Source organism: Echeneis naucrates, chromosome 10, assembly GCF_900963305.1.
Source record: "Echeneis naucrates chromosome 10, fEcheNa1.1, whole genome shotgun sequence".
In the NCBI taxonomy this organism is placed as follows: domain Eukaryota; kingdom Metazoa; phylum Chordata; class Actinopteri; order Carangiformes; family Echeneidae; genus Echeneis; species Echeneis naucrates.
In genome coordinates this window covers 16,759,800-16,782,550 of record NC_042520.1, presented here as the reverse complement: position 1 = coordinate 16,782,550, position 22,751 = coordinate 16,759,800, and the positions used below count along the sequence as shown (strand labels likewise).

At 42.4% G+C, this 22,751-nt stretch overlaps 2 protein-coding genes across 3 annotated transcripts in view; both read right to left on the bottom strand.

The window, feature by feature from the left end:
• Positions 1-3,252: 3,252 nt before the first annotated feature.
• gpr151 (G protein-coupled receptor 151) lies at positions 3,253-4,584 on the bottom strand. The gene is made up of 2 exons (XM_029513136.1): positions 3,453-4,584; positions 3,253-3,386 (listed from the first exon to the last, which is right to left on the bottom strand). Exons 1-2 carry the CDS (start codon positions 4,582-4,584, stop codon positions 3,253-3,255), a joined length of 1,266 nt encoding a protein of 421 aa, XP_029368996.1.
• A 2,460-nt stretch (positions 4,585-7,044) lies between these two features.
• The window catches only part of LOC115049658 (serine/threonine-protein phosphatase 2A 55 kDa regulatory subunit B beta isoform), a 41,386-nt gene continuing 25,679 nt past the window's right edge, over positions 7,045-22,751 (bottom strand). For both annotated transcript variants that reach the window (XM_029512045.1, XM_029512046.1), the window contains exons 2-10: positions 18,618-18,715; positions 17,493-17,658; positions 16,517-16,629; positions 13,714-13,891; positions 13,379-13,543; positions 10,567-10,736; positions 9,939-10,030; positions 9,731-9,854; positions 7,045-8,617 (exon numbers count right to left, since the gene is read on the bottom strand). In XM_029512045.1, coding sequence (XP_029367905.1) covers positions 8,462-8,617; positions 9,731-9,854; positions 9,939-10,030; positions 10,567-10,736; positions 13,379-13,543; positions 13,714-13,891; positions 16,517-16,629; positions 17,493-17,658; positions 18,618-18,715 — 1,262 coding nt within the window. In that variant the 3' untranslated portion in view covers positions 7,045-8,461. The remainder of the gene's footprint in view (positions 8,618-9,730; positions 9,855-9,938; positions 10,031-10,566; positions 10,737-13,378; positions 13,544-13,713; positions 13,892-16,516; positions 16,630-17,492; positions 17,659-18,617; positions 18,716-22,751) is intronic.

Here is a 22,751-nt window from a genome sequence, read left to right as displayed (position 1 = left end):
TGATTTACATTTAGATGGAAAAGTTGTCCTGTAGAGGGCCTTCTACGTTAAAGTGCCACAGGCCCAAGTGTATGGTCAAATTAGTTTAGCTGCAACAGAGTCTAAATGTTATTTTGCTATTTCTGCTCCTCTTTATGTTTTCAATTTGCTATAGATCAGTAATGGTTAGGTTTAAATGATACCCCCCACTTACAGCTGGAATGGTGCCTGCCCTTTGGGTCTGAGCTGAGATGAAAGCGCTCTGATTTATTCTAATCAAAAGACAGCTAAATACCAAGGCCAGACCCCCTGAACCACCCTTCGTCCAACACACACACACACACACACACACACACAGGCTCCCTGGCTGACTTTGCGCAGACTGAAGAGCCAGGTGATCCTCCACGGGGCCGAAGGGAGGTGAAGGTAGCTGTCACTCAGAAGGAAGCATAGCATTGGCAGGCAAAGGTTGAAGTATGTGCCTTGATTGCAGCCGACCTCTGCTGGTGAGCATAATTAGTGTTAGCTAGCGGGTCACTTCCTGTGGAGTTTAATTTATTAGAGATGATGATTGGCTGAGGAATAAAAAAAAACAGGGTGACACCCCCGCCTGCCCTCGCAGCTGGGGGCACAGCCAGAAGGGCAGTACAGAGAAGAGCTCACCTGCTGAATGCCCCCCTGCCTTCTACAATGACCTAATTAAGATCAAGTTGTTTTTCCACTTGAAACATAGATATCATGTGTTTCTTCACCAAATTATGCTGTGGAAAAATCTTCCAAAAGAATCATCAAAAATATGTACAACTATTCCCTGCTGTTTTCATTTGCATTTGGAGAGACTTACTGTATGCTAGAAATTACACAAGTACACAAAACTCTAGTTCACTTTATTTACTTTCTACTACATTTATAATAGGAAGTATTTATATAGGTCCTAATAAGGAGGTGGATTTACTGGAAATCTGCACTGTTTTCATTGGATCACTGATAGTCATCAATCAGCCATTCAATAACAAGAAAGGTCCATATACTCTAAATATGAAATCATTTGCACTAAAGAAACAATGCACTCATAATATAACAGTAAGTAGGCAAAATTTTGTGATGTTGGCTGGATGTAATTGATCAATTTGACTATGAATTATTGAATGAATGAATTTTTTTTCCCAGGCTAATTTAACTGAGAGACGGAGCTGCCATGTACAACCACAGCCTGACCTCTCAGCCACTGAGCAGCTCCACTGAAGCAGATGAAGTCATTTGCCTAGCTCCGGGGTACCACAGTCATATTGATGAGGACTAGGTAAGTGCTGCCTCTTTATTTTTCCCACCCAGCATGTCGTGAAGGATTGATTGATGGTATTCTGTTGGACAAAAATCACAAGAAAAGTGCCAAGTGGTCCTAAATACCGAGAAGGGTGGTGTGTCATGGGTGTGTGGAGCTTCCAAAATCTTTGGTTGTGCCAAAAAACTCAATGATCGTCAATGTTTGATGGCCTGAATTGCACCGGTTGCCTGCCTGTAATCAGCAGCTGGCTCATAAATGCCAATACTAGAGGCCTTAGACAGTATGTAGTATATTAGGTGTTCACACAATGCAATTAAAACTAGAGGGACAGTTGCCATCATTGTTCTCATGTCTTATTATTGTTCTGTTACCTTTAATAGTATCTCTGTTTGTACAGTAACGGGTAACATTTCAATCCATTAAATGAGTCTCTTTCTGCCTTCAGTAGGTCATGTCCTGTGGGACTGATGGTGAGTTATACAGTTATATAGCGTTATATCGTTAAGTGGTGCTCTGATTGAGGTATTTTCCTCTGGCAATAAAAGGTCAACGTAAATGATTAATGAGCGGAAAATGTCATGGGTGGGGGGTGAAAAGAGGGTTAGGTAATGGCTCCTAAATTTTCCATTCCATTCCACATTTTCACATTCAAACCTGACTGTTTTTTACCCACAAAGGTAATGTCAGTACAATTGAAAAGTAGGCCATTATGGATATTATTCACATTTGGCTTCAGTGTTGATTACAGCTGGGTTGCTGTTCCAGCAGATATGCTTGGGCGCAGTTCCTTCTCATGTTGTTAATCCCTTTTACTGTGACACTTTGACCTATGCTGTGTATTCACATCAATGAGGAGACCTTTATTTTGAAATTCCCAAAGATCAGACAAAACTTCTTTAACTCTAACTGAAGCCTTTGAAAATTCTCATGGTTGCCCTTATGAAAATGTATTTAATGGGCCAATGTCAGCAGGAGACCATCCGCTGTTGCCTGATACATCTCATTAGCAGTAAACCTGTGTGTGTTTGTGTCATTGGCTGATGTGCCATTACAGGTTTGCATAAAATTGTAGTGATTCAATAAAAAGAAAAAAGATTAATAACAGGTTTTTTGGACACAGCGAAATTGTGACTAGCTCGTGTTTCTACTGAGTGATGTAATGAGAATGGACATGGGCTTTCTCCTCTTCCAAGCATATAATTCCTTGGTGACATTTGAGTGTTTTCATATTTCACAACTGTGTATTAAGGGGGTTGCTGTCAGTACAGTGATTTAATCATTTACAAAAACTGTACATTCCTGCTTCAAGCTAAATGTGATACTCAAGTACAGATACACACAAACAAATATAATGCTCTTTTGCTTTTTATATTTTTCCTCTCCTCTTAACAATTTTTGACACATGAGAATTTCATCACAGCAAGCTGCATTTTTTTTTTTTTTTTTTGGAAATTGTCTTTATTTATAATGCCGGTCATTTAAATGCACAATGATTACAAAAAATCTCTCTCACAGAAAGAGCCAAAGAACAACAAATTTTTCACTTTCACATGAAAACTGCAGATTTTCACAACAAATTCAATTCTACAACTGTACAATACCAGAATGGTTTGCACGTGCAAACCAAGCATATATAAGATGGGGACATTTACTCTTCCAACAATTAAGATGTAAAATTCAAATTAACCCTTACCACAAACTTTAATTCACAACCACTAACGATCACACTTATACTAATTGTACTTATAATGTAGTTCTTCCTTAAACAACAACATAAAACATTATTTCAAAGTTTACCTTTTATATACAAATAATATTGCTCTATGTGTAGCCCATATTTGTCTTCACACTTCTTACCTTTGAATAATATCATAAACACGGTGACAGAATAGCACTGACTAGTCCGTTCAACTGAAGTCTGCTGATAAAGCTGTTGCTGTCCAAGGATTGTAGTGGGGATGATGTGACGATCAGCTGGGAGGTGGTTATTTTTTCCCTCCTTTGTCATGATGCTCCCATGGTACAGGATCATTTTCATCTGTGTTTGAGCCAGTCTCTCTGTCATGCCAGAACTGCTCCACATCAGGCAAAACAATCCCATCTTTAAGACTCACCCTATCTACTTCTTTCCCCCCTCCTCTTCCCCGGCCCTGTTCTGGCTGGAGTTGTGCATCCCTGTTTGTACCTTTTCTGGAGCTCGACGGAAGGGTCCTCTCCACCTCCAGCTGTCCTGAGGTTTCAGGTCTGGGGCAAGGCGACTTTAGACTGGTAGGGTTGTGAGGTCCAAGCTTTGGTTTCTTCGGAGGTTGTTTGCGAAGGGTGAGACGCCTCCACAGCCCCCTGTACCTCTCCCTGAACTCTTCAGAGAGGGAGAGGACTATGAGAGGGTTTACTAGCGATAGAGAGAAGGTGAGCAGCTGAGCTGAGAGAGTAAGAAGACAGGGAGGAGAGGAGAGGAGAGGCTGAGCTCCTTCGATTTCTTTCTCAGCTATATGACGCTCCCAAACCCACACCACCCACTGAGGAAGCCAGAGAATAGCCATGGCCGCAGTCAGGCTGAATAACATCAAGGTGATCTTCCTGGATCTGATCTGCGTACGCAGATTCTGAGTCTTGCTGGAGCGGTGCTGGCACTGACCGTAGGCTTTCCAGAAATACATCAGGGCAAAGCTGAGAGGTGCACAGTACACTCCCAGGGGGTATGCTTTGACGTATACAGTCATGAAATTTCGGGCTTCAGGAGGAACCATCACCACACACACTACCCTGTGGATCTCCCTCTGCAGAGTAGCAAACATCCAGTGAGGGATGGTGACAGAGCAAGCAGACAACCAGATGAAGGAGAGCACCACCAGGATGGAGCCCAGGTGGATGCTCACCTGCTTGGTGGGGTTGGACACATAGTGGTAGCAAGCTTTGGCCATGACTGCTACTGTGAAACTCTTCGCTGCCATGCAGGACTGCAGGAACCACTCAGCCGTCCTGCACACCACCCATCCCAGATTCCAGCTGGCCTTTGAGTAAGAGGCTGCCCTGAAGGGCATGCTAAAGATGAGCACCAGCCCGTCAGCAAACATCAGGTTGAATATGAGGGAGTTGATGAGAGACAGTTTGCCCTTATGTGCATTTGAGAGCAAGATCGCCATTGCAGTGAGATTGGAAGCCACACCTAAGACACAGAGAACTCCCAGGATAGCTGGTACCAGGACCCTCAGCTCTCGAGGGTCCAGCTGATGGAACGAGCCACATTTATTGAATGACCACCTATCAATGGAGTTGTTCAGAACAGTCATATTGTTCCCACTGAACTCATCCATCCTCTTCAGGAAATGTTGTTGTGATATCAAAAAGAAACAGTCAAAGGCAGCCGGGAGAAGAAAAAGATTCTGGTTTCCAAAAACTGAAGCGGTCTCAAGACAGGTTTGGCAAAATGGGTCTAAAAAGGCTCACTATGAATCTGAACCAATTAAAATAATCCTGTCATCAAAGGTTTTGATTGACAAACAGTCGCCACAGTGGAGCTACTGTCTATCTCTGGGTTTGTGCTGAGATGCAGTGATTCAGCTTCAGCAACTGGTTATAAAGATGCTGTTTGATTGACAGCTGCTGTCCCCAGCTGACAAAATATGCGTAGAGCACAGCCTCACGGGGCCAATTAGAGAAACTGTGCATAATGTGCACAGTAAGACGTATGAATGTATTGGATTTCCAATTTGTATAAATGAATTAGTGGCCCATTACAGTAAAGGTTTTCTTCCAGATGATATTAAAACTTAACTGTTGATGAGTTTTGTTGTGTGTGTTTTTGTTAGCATGAAATCACTGTCATTATAACAGATGGATTTTTAAAATGTATTTCAAACAAAAGCCATCTGGGTGGATCTTATTTGTTTACTGTAAAAGGTATTTAGGTGGGTCAGCAACCTTTATTTGTTTGTCTGCTCTTGCTTTTATGAAAAAGTATGCCTGAATAATCACAAGAAATCAGTCATATCATATTGTTTCTGTTGCCAATCTGACATCAGCAGGCATTATGTCCACATAATGGAAATCATATTCCTGTCTCTGCAACAGCCAGGTCACCTTTACGTGTCCTACTCTTTGTCCACATGAGGGCGTTCTTGGACCATAAGCAGCGGTGAATATAGCTGTGACGAGTCAGATTTAACTGGGTTTCTGCTTTAATTGGCTAGAAATATGATCTGATCTTCAACCAAGTCACCGATATGGACACATGCCGTATCCCTGAGGTAACACCACACAGACAGCTATAATCGTGTGCCCTGCAGCCATTAAAGATGAACGGTGCTGGTTGAAAAACTAAGTGAGTTTCTTATTAGTTGTCGATTCAAAATGTTTAACATTTAGGACTATTCTCAGTAGAGAAGCTGCTTCAGCTCAGCCATGTTCTTAAAATGCCTGGTGTGAGAAGCTCTCTCTCCTCAGATCATTTGGATTGAGCAATCCAAGAGATGTTTTTCTGATGTTGAGGGTCATTGTCATGCTGCATCAATTAGCTGGTGGAATTCATTTTCCGCTGATGATGCGCTATCCAGGTCTAGAAACAGCAGATTGGTGCCAAATCATGTATCCCTGCCTGTGGGGCATGTTCATTCCAAGCTATTTCACCGTAGTTTTATCTGTTTAAAAAAATATTTTATCTGTAGTATTGTGGAGAACGAAGGCAGTAAACTGAGTTATGAGTGTTGTTTTTTGTTTTTTTTTTTTTTCTTGGTAGCCTAATGAACAAAGACGTTAACCTGCTCCAAAGATTCTCAAGTCTTTGACTTAAATTCCATCCAATTTTTATACATTTTAACAATAAACCTAAAAGTGAATGTCTTTGGGGTCTGGTCACCATTGCATGAAGTTGGAGGATCCAGGGGGAACCCACACAGACACAGGAAGAACATGTAAACTCCCCGCAGAAACACCCCAGGCCCAGCTTTGAGATCTTTTTTGCAAGGTATGGTTCACAGCAGGGGATGTTCCTTGTCAACAGCAAAGCAAGTATTTTTCATAAGTCAAAGTAGCTCTAAGCCACACCTCTTATTGTTCCATCGAAAGGAGGTTTAATAACTCCTGATGCAAGTTAGTCTTTGTTCATCTCATTACATTTGGGGTTAACATTGATTTTTTTTTTTTTCTCCAGTGTAGTCAGTGAATATTTTATAGATGTCTATGTGCAAGAGCAATAAAATGATTTATGCGTTTTTAGGTGGAGAGCTGGCAATATTTTATAGATGAATAAAGATAATGTCAAATTGATTGACACTTTACATTTTCTTTCCATAGTATATTCATAATATATTCAGTGGAGTCAACAGTCCTAACAGAAGTCCAGCAATACAGGATTTGAAGATGCACATCTTTATTTATTTTTTTTATTCAAAGAAAGTTCAGTAAGCATAAAGACTGCATGGTAATTAATTGCATTTCAATACATTCTGAGCTATAAAAGTTGTTTTTTTGTTTTGTTTTTTTCAATTAGAAGTGTCACAAAGGAGGCTGTCTAGAAGACATGACTGTTTAAAGGAATCACACTTAATAATTCCCTGATTTCACAGAGTTCATTTAGACCTTTGCCTGCTTTCCTTAATCGGAGCTGTCTCATAACACAAATCTGAGACAAGTGAGATCAGAGAGCGCAAGTACTGAAACACAGGTTGTTACTGCCTGATGTCACCCATCTTGAGGAAGAGGAGGGACCTGGACAGGTACCGCAATATGAAATTGGATTTTTTTTTCAACCGGTTCCTTCTAGACAAAGCAAGAAATATTTTTTCATAGTGCCTCAGGTGATCTGTAGATGATTAAATAACAATGTGCAGGCTATCAGCTTCATCAGATTCACATCCAATGCATGCAAAAACAAGATCAACAGCTAGGCTAGCATTATGTTATGCCAAGAAATCTGAAGTTGACGCTCAGTAATATTGGACATGAGAAGTTGCACAGTTTCATCATCTACAGATCATTTTCAGCACTAAAGAAATGTGAGCAATCCCGTGTCCCCTTTTTCCAGCAGGAATTTAGCAGAAATGTTTTATTGTGACTTTGTTGTGTCTCTGTCAAATTGGTGACATCTCACTGACTGTTATGTGATAAGAGCAACAATGACTGTACACATCACAGCATCCTCCCATGAACTCTCAAGCATGTAGCCAGCGCTTTATGTGAACATGACTACATTGCTTTAAGCACTTTTTCCACTTGGAACCTCAGTGGAGCTTTTTTGTGTTTTTATTTTTAGAGCGAGAGAAAGAGGAAAAAAGGAAATCAAAAGAAAAGTTGCTAAGTTAACATTTCATTTTTAACATTCACACTCCTGCCTTGTACTCAGTCTCACTCCCCCCTCCCATGCCCACTACATCAAACCCCCACATACCAAAAGAAGGCACCACAGCTTCTAAACAGACTCACTGACTGAGAGAAGGACCCAATAAAACAACAGCATTAAATAAAACCATTGACACAGCCTGGGAAGGCTTCATTCACATTACAGACTACAGCGGTCTCAGTAGGGAGACACAGAATTGGTGCTAGAAAGACTGACAGTGTTGTGTCGCAGGAAGCGAGAAACTCTGAGATTCACAGTCTCTTCCTCTCCTGTAGGAAATCTGGAGCAGGTCATACCGTCCAAAACTTTGATCACATGCACCATAGCGGTGAACAGAGTGAGAGAGAGGGGGCACTGTTGCTTCATGACAGAGGACCACTGTCACGAAAGCCTGGTTTCTGTCTGTGTGCTCTATTTTATGTTGAGTGTACCCACATCAGCCCCTTTCTTCAGGGTCCAGAGTGCTGCTACATCACGTTATTCATGCAGCAATCCTCTTGTTGCATGAATGCACAAGATCCGCTCTTTTAGGTGTCCACATGGCTAAATAAATTAAATTGAGTCGCACAGAAGAACGAAATTCCATTCTTGACTTCAAGGAACCGTTTTCCTCAGAGTTCATCCAGGTTGTGTCAATTCACTGCTTCCCAAAATTCATATTGTCCTCTTCCTGACTTCAGTCAGTGGAATAGTTAAAAATTCAAGCGGGAGAAATCAAGACCAGCAGCAAGAATACATAGGGAGAGGAAGAGAAGGATGTAGATACAGCCTCCATCTCTCTCCTTCTTCAACCCTATCGCTCCCTGCAGCGTCTTCCTTCTGCGGGGGCTGGCCATTGGGGGATAGATTGCCCTTTAGTTGACCTTGTCTTGGAAGATATAAAGGTTGTTGGTGGCAGCTACAGCAATGATGTTCTCGTGTGGGTGCCACGTGGTGTGGAGGATCTTCTTGCTGAAGTCTAAGCTGTCTACACTTATTTCATCCTTACGCCGTTTCCCACCTACACACACCTGGAGGGCAGATGGGATAGAGAGGCATCAATGTGTGATTTTGATTTTAAAGTGAAAACTGAAACTGGAACATTATTTTATCTAATTATTGGCTGGAGAAATTGATCACATCAATAACACAAATGTTGTTAACACAATATCATTAAGTTAATTTCTCTAGCCTTAGGATATTTAGCTATGATTGATTTTCTGCACACCTCATTAAAAAAAACAATAACTCATTTATTATAAGAGACACTGGCAGCGCTTTAAAAGTTGTTGTGGTTATATTATCTTGCTTCACATTTTAAAAGAGGAACAATGTTTTAAGCCAAGAGGCGTAATTGCCAATCGTATTTCTCATCAGTTTAATTTATTATCATGGATAGCCTGAGTAGCATCGCAAATCTAACAAATACGCTCTGTTCTGGGTTGTGTGACACAAACGGGCATGTCATGTATCAGTCTCTTCTGCATCATCCACTGAATCCTGGACTCTACACCTCTGTTTCTGAGATATGAGCCAGAATAGGTTGATTCCTCGCCACATGGTGGTGCAATTGCTACCGTTGTTGAGAAGGCAAAGTGCTCAAGTTTTTTGAAGGAAGTTGTTGAATTAAAACATTTCTGACTCATCAAATTTCATCATTTTTGATTTCCCATAGATAACTATTCCAAGCAAAATGATTAAATGATTAATATAACGTCTAATATGACATCTTTCTCTAAAAGATAAACCCATCAACCCCTTATACACGTTATGTTTCTAATTGTAAATGTACAGGACTTTTAGTGCAGTTAGTGCATTTGGCCACTGGGGTGCAGCAGCAGAAGGCGTCAAACGCAACACTGACTCAAGAGTGGAAACAGTCTAACCATTTACCATTGATGTATTGTTACTAATGCTACCACTCACATCTAGGTGGCAGGACACATCATTAGGATTTATTCAAGGTGATGTGTGTGCCCATTCAAACAGAGACTGGGATATTCATTTTTCTTTCAACTATGTGTTGTTCCTCACTAATCCCTGAAAGAAGTATTGTTTTTTCTGTCCTTGAAGACATTTTAGCATTCATAAGACAGCAAATCAAGTTGTCTATGACTTTAGATTCATTTGATGAGTTGCTGTACCTTGCGAGGCTTGAGAATGGCTCTGGGCTTGCTGTTTTCTCTGGACGCTTCCAGTGTGACGTCACGTTTGGTGTTCCGGTCAAACATTCGGAAAAAATTGTTGTAGGAGCCGGTCATAATGACGCTGAGGAAAACAGACGAGAGGGGAGGGTTAATTCAAATGGAAGGATGCATGGATAAAAAGGATGAAGGGCTAATAAAGTCTCACCTGTCTGATCCATTCCAGACACACTCAAATTTGTCAAAGATGCAGTCATTCTCATACAGAGAACAAAGTTTGCCCCGTAAATAGTCATGAACCTGAAAACAAGAAACAAAATGATTAGCAAAACCATTTGGTGGATTATGATTTTAAAGCCTCAAATGTTTTCCCACATTGCATCTCAGTGGTCAACCGCACGGCCATAAGCTACCGTACCATATGCTCCACTTTCAATAATCCCCCCAGACCCGGTGACCTATGCTAAGATGTTAGGTAGCAGGTGGAAGCATATCTGGAATTGGACGGTGAATCCCTTGAGCGCAGCACATGGCCTTATCAATCATGACCTGCCCTCAGATGGCTTCCTCTGATCAGACAGTGTAGCTCTGACCCCAGTGACCACACAGTGGGAGGTTTTGCCCTTCAAGCTGCATCAGCACTGACACTATCTGTCTTCTCTTAGAGACAGTCGGCTCAATAAGCCCTCCTGGAGTAATGGCAAGGTATGACACCCTGACAGTCAAATGCAATTTATACTGGGTGATTATTCTATAATCAATAAGTTTTGATTTGATCCAGCCCTAACTGGTATTTACCTCCTCTACAAGTACATAAAAGCATGATGAAACCATACCTGGTATGTCTCTAGTGGTTTGTTCTCCATTTGAAGGTCCCACACCTTGACAGTGAGGTAGTCCCTTGTCATCAGATAGCGTCCATTGTGGCTGAACTTCACATCTGAGATGGATGAGATGATTTCAGAAAAAAAGGAGCGAGTGGAGGGATCCTCTGGTTCCTCGAAGTCTACGACAGACAATAGCAAAGAGCAGTTATCTTCTGATGGAGAGAACCATAGGTGGTCGCAGCTTAAAGGACAAGTTTTCCCTTTTTCAAGTCTTTTAATCATTCACAGCTAGAAAACACAAAGTACATTTTGTTTTGTGTTGTCAGGTAGCATCATTAGCAAACGCCTGCAACAATGCCTCGACGTGGGGATTGTTGCTGCAGCTGCATCTCTTCACGGGATTATTTCTGTGTGTGTTTAGTGTGACAGTCGTGGGTCAGCATGCTGGGTAAATATTGGTTATGATTCATATTGATTTTGGCAGCTGCTGATCTGTGTGCAGGCCAACACCCCGGGGATGAGAGCCAGGCATTCCGTCGTTAGCTGTCAAGTTATTCTTCCTCCTCCTCCTCTTCTCCCCCAAACCAACTCTCCCCTCTCCATCTCTCCAAAATCGCCCACCACCATCCTCCTCCCTTCCCTCCCCTCCCTCTCACTCAGTAGAGGCTTGGAAAATAGTGCTGTGATGTGTCAATGGGGAACCTAACAAGGGAAGCTGTGTAAGAGATGAAAAAAATTGGTGGTTTGGGGGGGGGTAAGAACGGGATGAGAAAAACAAATCAATGTCAAAGTCCTGGGCCCATTTGAGCCCCTCTGGATTTGTGTGTGTCAGTGAATGAGTGTTGGTGTACAAGTGGGACTGTGCATGTATATGTGTGTGTGCGTGGCCCAGCCCTCCCTCCTCTCCCACTCCAGGGGTGTATAATAGGGTCTCTGGGGAGTTAGCAGCGGCTCTTTTTGGTCTCTCTCTCTCTGTCCTGGGGCTCAGGGCTTTGCAATCCTCTCCTATCCCTCCCTCATCCATCCATCCCCTCTCACTCTAACGCTGATTGATACCAGTGGCCTCCCAGATTTATAGATACTCAAGTAATGCCACATGAATGTTAGGGTGTTTTTTATTGTTGTTGTTGTTTTTTCCATTTTGGTTTCTGTTTATGTAGGAGGTGCGGCTTTTTTGCGTGTGTGTTCATTTTAAGAGGAGGAGGATCTGTGTGTGGGAGGAAGGGCAGTATACATCGCTCTGAGCCATACACGTTCATGCAGAGAGACAGTGGGTCGGTATTAACAGACCTGTCCCCGGGCTAACGAGAGTGCCTGCTGTGTGTATAGGTGTGCTTGTGTGTGCACACTGCAAGCACCTGTCGAGGAGTAGCACACGCAATTCATGTCAACAGCGAAGAATTAGGAGGGAAGCTGTGAGTACTGCAACTCAAAATTTAAACACAATTTTTTCAAAACCAATTCTTATTTAACCCTCAAATGCTCATGTGAAATTCAACAGGCTTGTGTTAGTGGACGGTCCAGCAAACACATCAATATGTCTGAGGAAATGACTGACATTATTGAACAACACAGTGTGTCCATGAGGGACTAATGTGATTGCTCTTAAGCCATTGATTTCCCTACAAAAATGTCGATGTAGTCATTACTCATTCAACCAAAGTGTATGCATGTGATGTTAATCCTCAAACCAGGCCATTCATTATCTGAGACACACAAACACAAGAACACAGATTTATTGATGTGTTATCAATCCTGGCCTACTGAGCAGAGGGAAGGCTGCATGTCACTGCCCCACAAAAGGAATGGTGAGGTAGAAGAACTGAGTGTCAGTTAGCAGCATTGGTTCTACTGTGTGGTAGGGGTGGGAATCTTTTTCTATCTACCGATTCGATTCAGATTTTTTGGGCTATGATTCGATTCATAATGATTTCTGCTTCAGTCTATAGGTGTGCAAAGGATCCTCATGATCTACTCCAGTCTGCTTTACAAGATAGAATGACAAATGGGGACATTAAAGTGTCTTTTTCATATTTATTAAGTTTTAAACTTAGATTAGATGGAATTGTTACATTAACTAACAAAAATAAACGTGTCTCTTTATAAAAGAAAGTAGTGCAGTATTTGTCGGGAAAATGCTCAGAGGGGGTCACTAATAATGCACACCCCCCTACCCATGAATTAATAAATAAATGAATGAATGTGGTGACTTGAGTGTAATGGATGCGGTTTGATTCCCAGTGTAGGCACCTGAACGTGTTTAGGTAAATTTGTGACTTGATGTAAATGTATGTGGTGAACTGAGCAGCACGGTGGTGTAGTAGGTAACGCTGTCGCTCCGCAATAAGAAGGGTGCAGTTCGATTTCCAGTGTAAGCACCTGAACAGGTTAATTGGATGGACTGGGCTGCAGCCAGACTAGACCAGACACCGGACCCCTCCAGAGAGTATACCCGTCCACACTAGACGAGACGAGAGACTGGACCACCCCACAGAGACTGGCCACAGTCTTTTTTTTTTTTTTTTCCAGAATAAAGAGGAACGTATCTTTCGGGAAAATTCTCAGAGGGGGTTGCTAATATGCACACCCCCCACCGGTGAAGCGGCCGTCTGGTTGATTATCATGTTCTTCAGTGGAGATGTCAGTAATCAGTGGAAAACCAAAGAGCATGGGGATAGAAGAAATTAAAAAGTTTACAGTGGATTTGATATTTCCAGTCGTGGAAGATGTGGAACGTATGTTTCATTGTTTTATTGTTATGTTTTTTCAGATTTACAAGACTGGATTATTTTTCTTGATTATACACTGTCTTGATACTCACATTTGCAGTGCTTATCACAGAGTGCGGCCTGTCTCATGTCACAGAGGCGTATTGAACCCTTACTGCTGCTGTAGGCAAAGGTGTGACACTGCTGGGGATGAAACTCTGCAGAGGTGATCACTTCTGTCAGCTCCTCCATGTTGGCTGGTTTGATATCCACAATGTCTGAGAGACAGGCACTAAGGACAAACCCTGACTACAAGACAGTGGCTGTGGACTAAATCATAACTGAGCCCTGACCAAAAAGATACATTTTACAGTTTGAACAGGTTTGAATTACACCGTCAGTTTGCTTTTGGCTCCTAAACATAGTAAAGACACCAGTAAGAGGATACTGAAGCTGCGATCTGTGATTTCCAGGTTCCACAGGTTCACCCTCAGGTCGTCAGTGGAGATGAATGTCTGAAGGTCAGAGTTGACAGAGATGGAGTTGATGTGGTAGGTGTGGGCATTGCTGAACACCCGCCTGGCTGTAGCCTCAACCATTAAGTCCATGGGCTGCAGCACTGGCACCTATTGGTGAAGACAGGTGTATCAGAAAAGACGATAACAAAAATGGAGAGAAAATGTTTGTGTGTTTGTGTGTGTGTGTGTGTGTGCGTGCGTGCCTGTGTGTGTGCGTGCGTGCGTGCGTGCGTGAGAGAGAGAGAGTGAGTAAGCCGCAACTAGATGACTCCAGGGAATCATATGACATTTACTCCACAAATCTTAATGAAACAGAGGCAGGGACTGAGGGGCTCTGGGGCTGTTTGATGAGCTGCTTCAATCAGACTGTGAATATCTCTTTGCTACACGGCTACTCAATGATCACACAACACCCCCTCCCTCTCTGGCTCTTACACACTAGCTAAGGAACTCAGTCTCTACTCTTGTTTGTGTGTGTGTGTGTGAGAGAAAGCCGGAATAAGAAAGAAAGCAAAAAAGGTGGAATGAGAGATGGCCCGAGGGCATCGCTCGGGCCCTGCTGAGGAATGATAACTGAACTCTGCAGAATTAAGACAAGCTCTCTTACGTACACAGACACACACATACAGTTGCATAGTGTGGCTCAGGCTTCAAAGACACCCAGCAACCAGTCTGTATGCAGCCCCCCGTTGGCCAGATAAAACCCAGACAAAGAGAGAAAGGAGGGGAGGGAGAGAGGAGAACAAATCGACTGCTTCTTCCCTTTTTTCCCCCTCGTCCGTAGCTGGCACTGACAGAGAGACATGGCAGCCCAGCAGGCTGCTGTATCTCAATGGGTGTCACTTCATTTCCATGTCTTTCACTGGCTGTCCAGAGAAACACGTACCATATTAACCCATAACCCCAAACGCTGACAGTTACACTGTTCTGCTTGCTCCTTCACCTTCACAGCAGATTTTCCTCCTTATAGTATCTAAAACAAATATTTTTAATTTGTTGCCTTTATTTAAAGAGTAACATATAAAGTCTGAAAATGCTGTTTCTCCATTTCAAGCAGTAAATTGCAGTCATATATCACGCATATTTAATGTTTTAAGGACAGACTGAACCCTTTTTTTTTTTTTCTGGCTACACTAAAGATGAATATTTGAGTTCCTCCCTCTCCTCCTCTGCTGTTTCACGCGGCAGCCTCTAAACAGGATTGCCACAGTCCCAGCCTGTCCTCCAGGTTGCTATGATCCCCTGGCCAGCCAGACAAAGAGGGACAGACACGCTGAACACAGCACTAATCTACTATGGCAGACTCACACATACACGCACACAAATGATGCGCTACGTGTCTCCCTGCTTTGTGTGAAATGAAAGTGGTTGTGGAGTGATAAGAATTAGAGACAGAGCAAGAGGATGATGCTCTCATGGTGCACATATCGATCACTCATTTTCCCTTTCCGCCATCAGACTAAGTTCAACATTTGAGGAACTGTACGTCGGACTGTGTCAGATTGGCATTTATCAACACTGAACATGAGCAAATTATATTCAGCGGGTATTTAAAGGAGAAACTGTATCATCTAAGATGTTCAGACTAACAAAGCTAAATGTTGATTGAGTTTATCTGTTCCTATGTAGACTGAAACGCATGGGTGTAAAAGATAAAACTGACTGAAAAATGCCTAATAGCGACATGCTTTTCTAGGAAGCCAGGTCCACCCAAAACTTGGCCTTCCAATTCTGCTAAATCTTTTGAGAAACTAACAGATGGCCTTATAGCGGTCTCGTGTCTGTGTGCTTAAAGCTACGACCAGCAGCTGCTTAGTTTAGCGTTTAGACTACAAACAAGCAGCTGAATAACTAACCTCAGTTAACAAAGTGAATTCACCTGTTAGCGCCTCTAAATGTTGCACTTTATATTTACGCTATAACTTCATGCATTTAATCTGTATGAAAAATTAGTATACAAATGGCAAATTGAAATTTTTAGACATTCTCCTTCATAATGAAAACTGCTGCTGACGGCTGGATGTTATCACTTCTAATGGGTCTAGTTGTGCTGTGTTTTCCTGTTTCTTCTTTTTATGTTGAGCTAACTGGCTGCTAGCTGCAGCGCCAAATTTACTGAGATTGGTATCAAATTCTTGGCATTTCGTATGTCCTCAGAGGGTCAGACTTTTAAACAGCAGTAAGGCTTTATTGGAAGTGTACTCTTTCAACAAGATAAACGATAGATAGTACGTACCATTTTACATTTCTATTTTTGGAAATGTGAAATCCTTTAGACTTTATTCTTTCATATAATTTAAGAGGTTTTTTTATTATTAAATTGTAGCTATAATAATAATAATAATCCAATATAAATGGCGAAGTATGATGATTGCTTTTGGGTGTTAATGACTTACAACAGTGAAATGCCTTGTGCAGTCTGAAAATGAAACACTAGCCACAGCTATTATTACTCTCGTAATATGATGATTTCAGTTTTTGCCTTTAAAGTGTGACATTATTTCCATCCTTTTACTTGAGGCCGTAGCTTGAGGCTTAGCTTTTATTTCCCTTCAACAATAATGTGGTCCATCCATGATAATCTCGTGATCATGGATGCGGATCATGATCTGCAATCTGGTTTCAAGCCAAACAGTAAAGTTTGAAGACACCAGCAAACCAACTCAAAGAGTAGATTATGAGTACAGACATTTTTGGGTGGTGACCTGATAGTTTTGTGTGACTTCTTCTTACCCGTAGTGACGTGATGGTGGATGGGTCTTTGATCCGTCCATCCTCATCCTTCAGATTGTAACCCTCCGGCCGTTTGTCTCGCTCACTGATTTTCCACAGTTTTACTGTTTTGTCTGGGATGGATACATCCCACAAACGTAAATGCACACACACAAACACAAAATACAGTTAGATGATGGCTCACTACAGTGATTCACAGATACAAGATGGATGCGGGGGGGATGGGCTGCCAATCTGGCATGAAGCTGGGCAGGAGCCAGTGAGGATGATGAATGGCGGCTCCTGTGTAGATTCGGATGTCAGTGATATCAATCTACAAGTTGACTACATTTCCCCGCTGCAGTATATGTTCCCCCTGAAAAAGCCATCTGGGTAGTTTTCCATTCTGCATCACATCACATAGACACCAGTTACATCCCATCTTCTTGATCTGGTGTAGGGGGGGTGGCACCAGCAGTCAGTGTTGTTGCTTCTTTTTTTCTTTTTTTAATTTCCACTGTGAATATTGGTGTCAGAGCAGCGAGGCCATCGCCACAGGACCCTCCACCATCTGCCCCAGCCACTGCTAGGACATCTGTAGCAGCCATGCATGAAGCCCACAATCTGCGAGATGTCTTCTCTGCTGATGTGTACCTCTATTTCAGAGTGCACGAATGGTGTGTTGTGGCACAAGCTCAAATACATATAGTGTGTGTGCGTGTGAGCGGGAGTGTCTGTCTGTGTTCCTGCATGAAGTCCTCCTTCTGAAACCCTTCTGCTGGTAGCACTTGCTCAGTGAAGCAAAACAATTCATTCACTGAAAGTCAAAAAGACTCTTTCATGTGATTTTAATAACATCTACCTCTGACCATTCTGCGCAGTGATGGGTGAATCATGACTCCAGACAACAGTCCACCCATGTGAAAACACTCAGTTACCATAGATTCACACCATTTTGCCACCTGTGTCTCAGTGCGGCCCTATCTAAGTCACTGACCATTGGTGGACAGCAGGAAGTAGGCGGCGTTCTGCTGGGGAAGCCATTTGATCTTGTTAATCTTCTCTTCGATCTCCAAACTCTTTAGGTAGTCAAACTCTGGCTCATGGCTCTGGAATGTGCTGTAAACATTATACTCCCCTCGACGCTGGGGCTGACTTTTACTCTGGAGGAGAAGGAAGGGAGAAACAGTGAGAGACTGACATGTTTAATATTCCATTCAGGAGAAATAAAGCACCTTTTGAATCATATTTGGGACGAGAATTTCATTCTCTTTAGCAAATGCTTATACGCTTTTTCCCTTTCTCGCTTCTTCCTAGAGTGTAAATTGATTGATCATTGATCATTCTTTTGTCCATCTGATAATGGCGACTATGCATTATTCTCTTGAGAATAGAGCATGAAGACTTTAAAAAGGTGATAGGTTAACAGAATTTCAAAAGGCGCAACTTTTCTAATTTCCTAAAACTATTACCTCTGCCAATGAGATTGAGTTTATTTTCCAGCAGAATTATGCAAAAAGCACTGATCTGATTTGCAGTGACCTTTGTAGAGGGGTGATACGTGGGTCCGGGAAGAACCTATTAAATTATGTGGTAGATCTAGCACTGAATTTAATTGTTTTTCCAGAAGTCCGGTGCATGCTTGACGTTGCTTTGGCACTGTTTGACTGCCCTACTAGATATTTTACACTCTTCAAGTTTTGGTTGTTTATATTGTTTGTTTGTTAGTTGTTTTTTTTTTTTTTTTTTTTTTTGGACAAGATTGAAATCATTTTGTATTTTCTAATGTTCACATTTACACAGAATAATACTTCAATTTCTATGAATTTATGTAAAATATCACATATATTTGCTCTTTAGAATGAATTCTTCATATTATGTGAGTTTATAACGACAGTTCAACCAAACCTTCTTAGCGGTTAAAGACATTTTGATTGTTTGTGGTTTCACCTTTTGCTGTTGGCCAGCAGTCCAAACGGAATCCATCCCTTTGCCCACTAATTATTTGTAATTAATGGGTAATTATATGCAAGTAAACAATCCAACTTTAATGTTTCAAGGCTGTCAAATCCTTTCAGCATAAGGGTGGTGTAATTAGTGTTGCATTCTTGGCATTTCCTACCTCCTGCTCCCTCTGGAAGACAACCACTCTGCCTCCTTTATCCCCGGTGGCCAACAGCTCCCCCGATGAGTTAAACTCAACCGTTGAAATAATGTCAGCTGCAAATACAATAAGCAGAGCAGAGAGGGGGAGAAAATGTTGGTGTGGACATACACAAAGCTGTCAAGAATATATCAAACAAAAAGAAAGACCTTTCAGTGAAATCTGGCACAGTGACTTCTAGAAAACACATCAAGGGGAGGGAGGGGAATGTCATGATAAACCCACAGAGGACTCCAGGCACAGATACTCTGGTTTGGTGAAATATGGGTTAGGCTGCATGATTCCAACTAATTCAGCCCCTTATTTTATTGAAGTGAGCCAGTCCATGTCATTTAATTGCGCTCCACTTTTCTTTTTTTAGGGACGCCTCCACCACACTTATCATACCATTCATCTCTCCCCCCGTCTGAACACCCCATGCAGCTCAGCGACTCTCCTGTTCCTTCAATGAAGAACACAAGTACAAACCTTCAAACCATGCACTTGCACATTTGATACGTCACTGCCTGCAGTAACAAAATATACACGCTGAATTTTTTCTGCATTGCCAACATTTCTCGGTGTTCCTACATAGCTGCACTTCCACTAAGAAGTAAATAACAGACACCTACCCTTAAGGTAGCCTTTCCTCTCCTCCTCAAAGACATGCATCTGCATGGATTCAGGAGAGGCTAATGGTGATTGTAATTATTATACAGCCTAAAGCTAAAAGGGCATAGCATAATGTCTGACTCACACACACATACACACACAACACAGCCTCTGTTTAACAGTGACAATAATATTAGATAGTGAGTGTGTGTTATTTTGTAAACCCCCCCACACACACATACACACACACACACACACACACACACACACCCTCTGTGGACCTGCTACTGCCGAAGCACTGAACAGGAGAGGGGAATGTTGCTATGGAGACCGTTTCCATCTCTAGCGGCAGTTGTATATATATGTGTGTGTGTGTGTGCCAATCGCCCTCAGACTTAGTTGCTGATGTTAGCTGTAATTTGGCAGACAGAAAGAGTGCTGCAATAGAGGGAAAACCTGCTGCTGCATGTGAGGGCATGAGTACAGTTCAATGCAGCACACAACTTCAGACAATAGAGTCCCTGTCGACTGGCTCAGCTCCTCACATAGCTGCATTTCCATGGAAATGACTAAGCATCATATCTTCACGCGTGTGTGCGTGTCTTTTCCTTGTTTGCGAGAAGGCCACATTGTGATGTGCATGCATGTGTGTGCATGTGTGTATTGAGAGGGTAATCCTAATCATATTTAAATCTAGAAACTAATAGCATGTCACAGATACACACTCTGACCTAATTACAGCCTGGGAGAGCCCCACTTACACATTATATTGTTGTAGCATACAACCTTACACATGCTAATTATCTCTCTCTATGTATCTGCATGTATTGACCCCAGAGACTTCCGTGTGCAAACCCCCAACAAATTTTCTCTCTTTCTCTCCCTCAGTTTTGCTCTCTTACTAACACACACACACACACACACAATAGTGCCTTCCCCAGCACCATCAGGTTAAAGCCACTGGTGTGAATCGAATGGAATCGGCTTAGCAGTCAGCATCCTTGAATCAAAGCCTGTCCCCCTCTCTCTCTTTTTGTCCTTCATCCTCCTCTCTTTTTCTCTCTCCCCCGTCTCTGTCTTCCTTCTTCTTCCCTCATCATCATCACATTAAGATGCTGAGGCGAAACAGTAATTGATGGATGTCATTTGACAAGTTTACACACGAGTACATCCTTCAGTCATCTCAGTGAATGAAGAATCATAGAGAGCCAGTCAGCTGAAACTCCGCGTAAAGTGATGGAACGTTTCCCTAAATGAGTTTTTCTTCATGCAAATGTATTCAAACCAGACAAGGGAATCTATTCAGCCTCAGCCACTGATGGAAATGCGTTAAATGGCGTGCAGGGTTTGTTTGCTGTTGTTTTTTTTGGGGTTTTTTTTTTACTTTCATTTTAGGGAACAAATTGATATTAGCAGCAGAGCTGCAGGTGACCAGCATCTCCTGAATGATTTCTGATTGCATCACATCAGATTTTTATAACGTTTTATAACATCAGCTGGATCCAGGCGGCGTGGGATCAGTGGCACACTGGTGATTCGGCTGATCAAGAGTGTTCTCTCGTGCACACGCACGCACGCACACAGAGCTTCATCAGCAGACCGTAACTATATGAAGCTCATAAATCCTGTGGGCAGCCAGGTGTGGCCCAGACAGGTCAGCAATTCTTGATACATCAGAGGGATGTGAGCGATAACGCACATCCATCACTAGTAATAACGCAGACGAACCTGACGACCTGCTGCTGTGATGTGTGTGTGTACGAGTGAAATAAAACAGGCATGGCACTACTCTTATCTGTCTCTATTCACCAACCTCAACTGCAATAACACCCCTCAGCATGTAATATAGAATGAGGCGTCAAACCAATTTGGATGGAAACATAGATATGAATTGATTTTGGAATGAAAACTGAAACACAGTCTGGAAAGAGGATATTGAATGTAGTTATAGATGCCTGAGCACGCAACATCTACCACGCAAAACAGAAGGGGCCACTGAAAGCAATGATTGTGAGGGAGTAAGTCTGGGGATGGAGGTTTGTTGTTCTAAGTAGGTCAACAACAATATCGTACAGTGAGTCTCATCAGCACAGGCACAACAGACCAAATAGGAACACCCCGACTAACCTCCAGACAGTACATAATCCTGTCAGGGGTCAAAAAGACACACACACAAAAAAAATAAATGAATAAACTGATGCTTGATCTGGTGCCATTGGAGGGTTGTGTAAGACAACATAGACCCAAAATGGTGTAACTGCATGGAAAGCTAGTTGCGTAAGTGTTGTGCAGTAATTCCAGGTAAAGGGAGGGACGTAAGCAACATGGCATCGTGTAAATGCTTTGTTAGCGTTAGATGTGGAGAGGGGAGGATTACAGCACTTGTGCTGAGCTGCCTGCGTCAAAGGATCAGGCTGGGGGGATAATTCAGGTCTGTTCTCGCACTCTGTTTCACACGCCGCTCTTGTTCCTTCTGTGATCATCAACACATAAGTCAGCATTTCTTTTCTTCCATCACACACTTGTATTTATCACAAATTCTGTACAAAAAAAAAAAAAGACAAAGGCAATTTCTCTGCTGAATAAGCAGCTGATAATGGCTTAATTTTACACCAGCAACAATGGAGATCACTCAAATTTTTGAATAGGCCTTACTTCCTCCTGGTCTGGTACCCGGACACATGATTAAGGGTTTATTAGGCTTTATTAACTGCACACAAAGCAACAGAGCACAACGCAGCTCTCTTCATCTGAAGAGCGTGACTCTTTGTAAGATCTGGAGTGAACAAGCTAATTAACCTGGTTTCTCCAGGATCAGTCCCTTGAGATTGAAACAGGGTGTGTGTGTGCGTGTGTGTGTGCGTGTGTGTGTGCGCTTTTGTCTTTTGTGCACGCATGTAAGTGTGTGTGTGTGAGGGCGCTTTTCTGTATCCCCACACTCCCCGCAGGGAGTTGAGGCTGAAATGGGCGAGACATGTTACAGCTTCCCTTCTCACACTTCATTAACATGCCGGCGTGGCACACATATGACGGCAGACACAACACAAGACGGGGCGAAAGCAAAGAAAGAGTGTGATAAGTTATGGATTCCTGTAAGCACAAAGATTAAAACCAAGAGCATCCATTTCAAATGCTGTTGATCTGGTATTCTCTTAGAAAGTGAGGATGTAGAAGGGGGGAAGCGGGAGCACACAGAATTATAATCCACCTCCAAAACAAAAGCTGTCTCTCCCTCTTTATGTGTCTGTCTGTGTTGCTTTGGTGCAATCCCTTTCATCTTCCTTGTTTTCAAGGCTGGAATGAATCAAAGATGAGGATGCTGCTGCACAGACTGGAGTCATGTCTCCACAATGACTTTATCACGAAAACATGAAGCAATTCGAGTGACGCCGCTTCCGCGACACAGGAATTAGCTATCAAAACTTACAAATGTATCCCATTATAAAGTCCAGAAAGGTCAAACAGTGCTTAGCCTGCAGGCCATCATTGCACCAACTGAGT

Excerpts from the sequence above, each read along its gene's own strand:
- gpr151 (XM_029513136.1), bottom strand. The coding sequence starts at position 4,584 with ATGGATGAGTTCAGTGGGAACAATATGACTGTTCTGAACAACTCCATT. Across the intron at positions 3,387-3,452 it reads TCCGTCGAGCTCCAGAAAAG|ATAGGGTGAGTCTTAAAGAT; the intron begins GTACAAACAGGG and ends GGAAAGAAGTAG.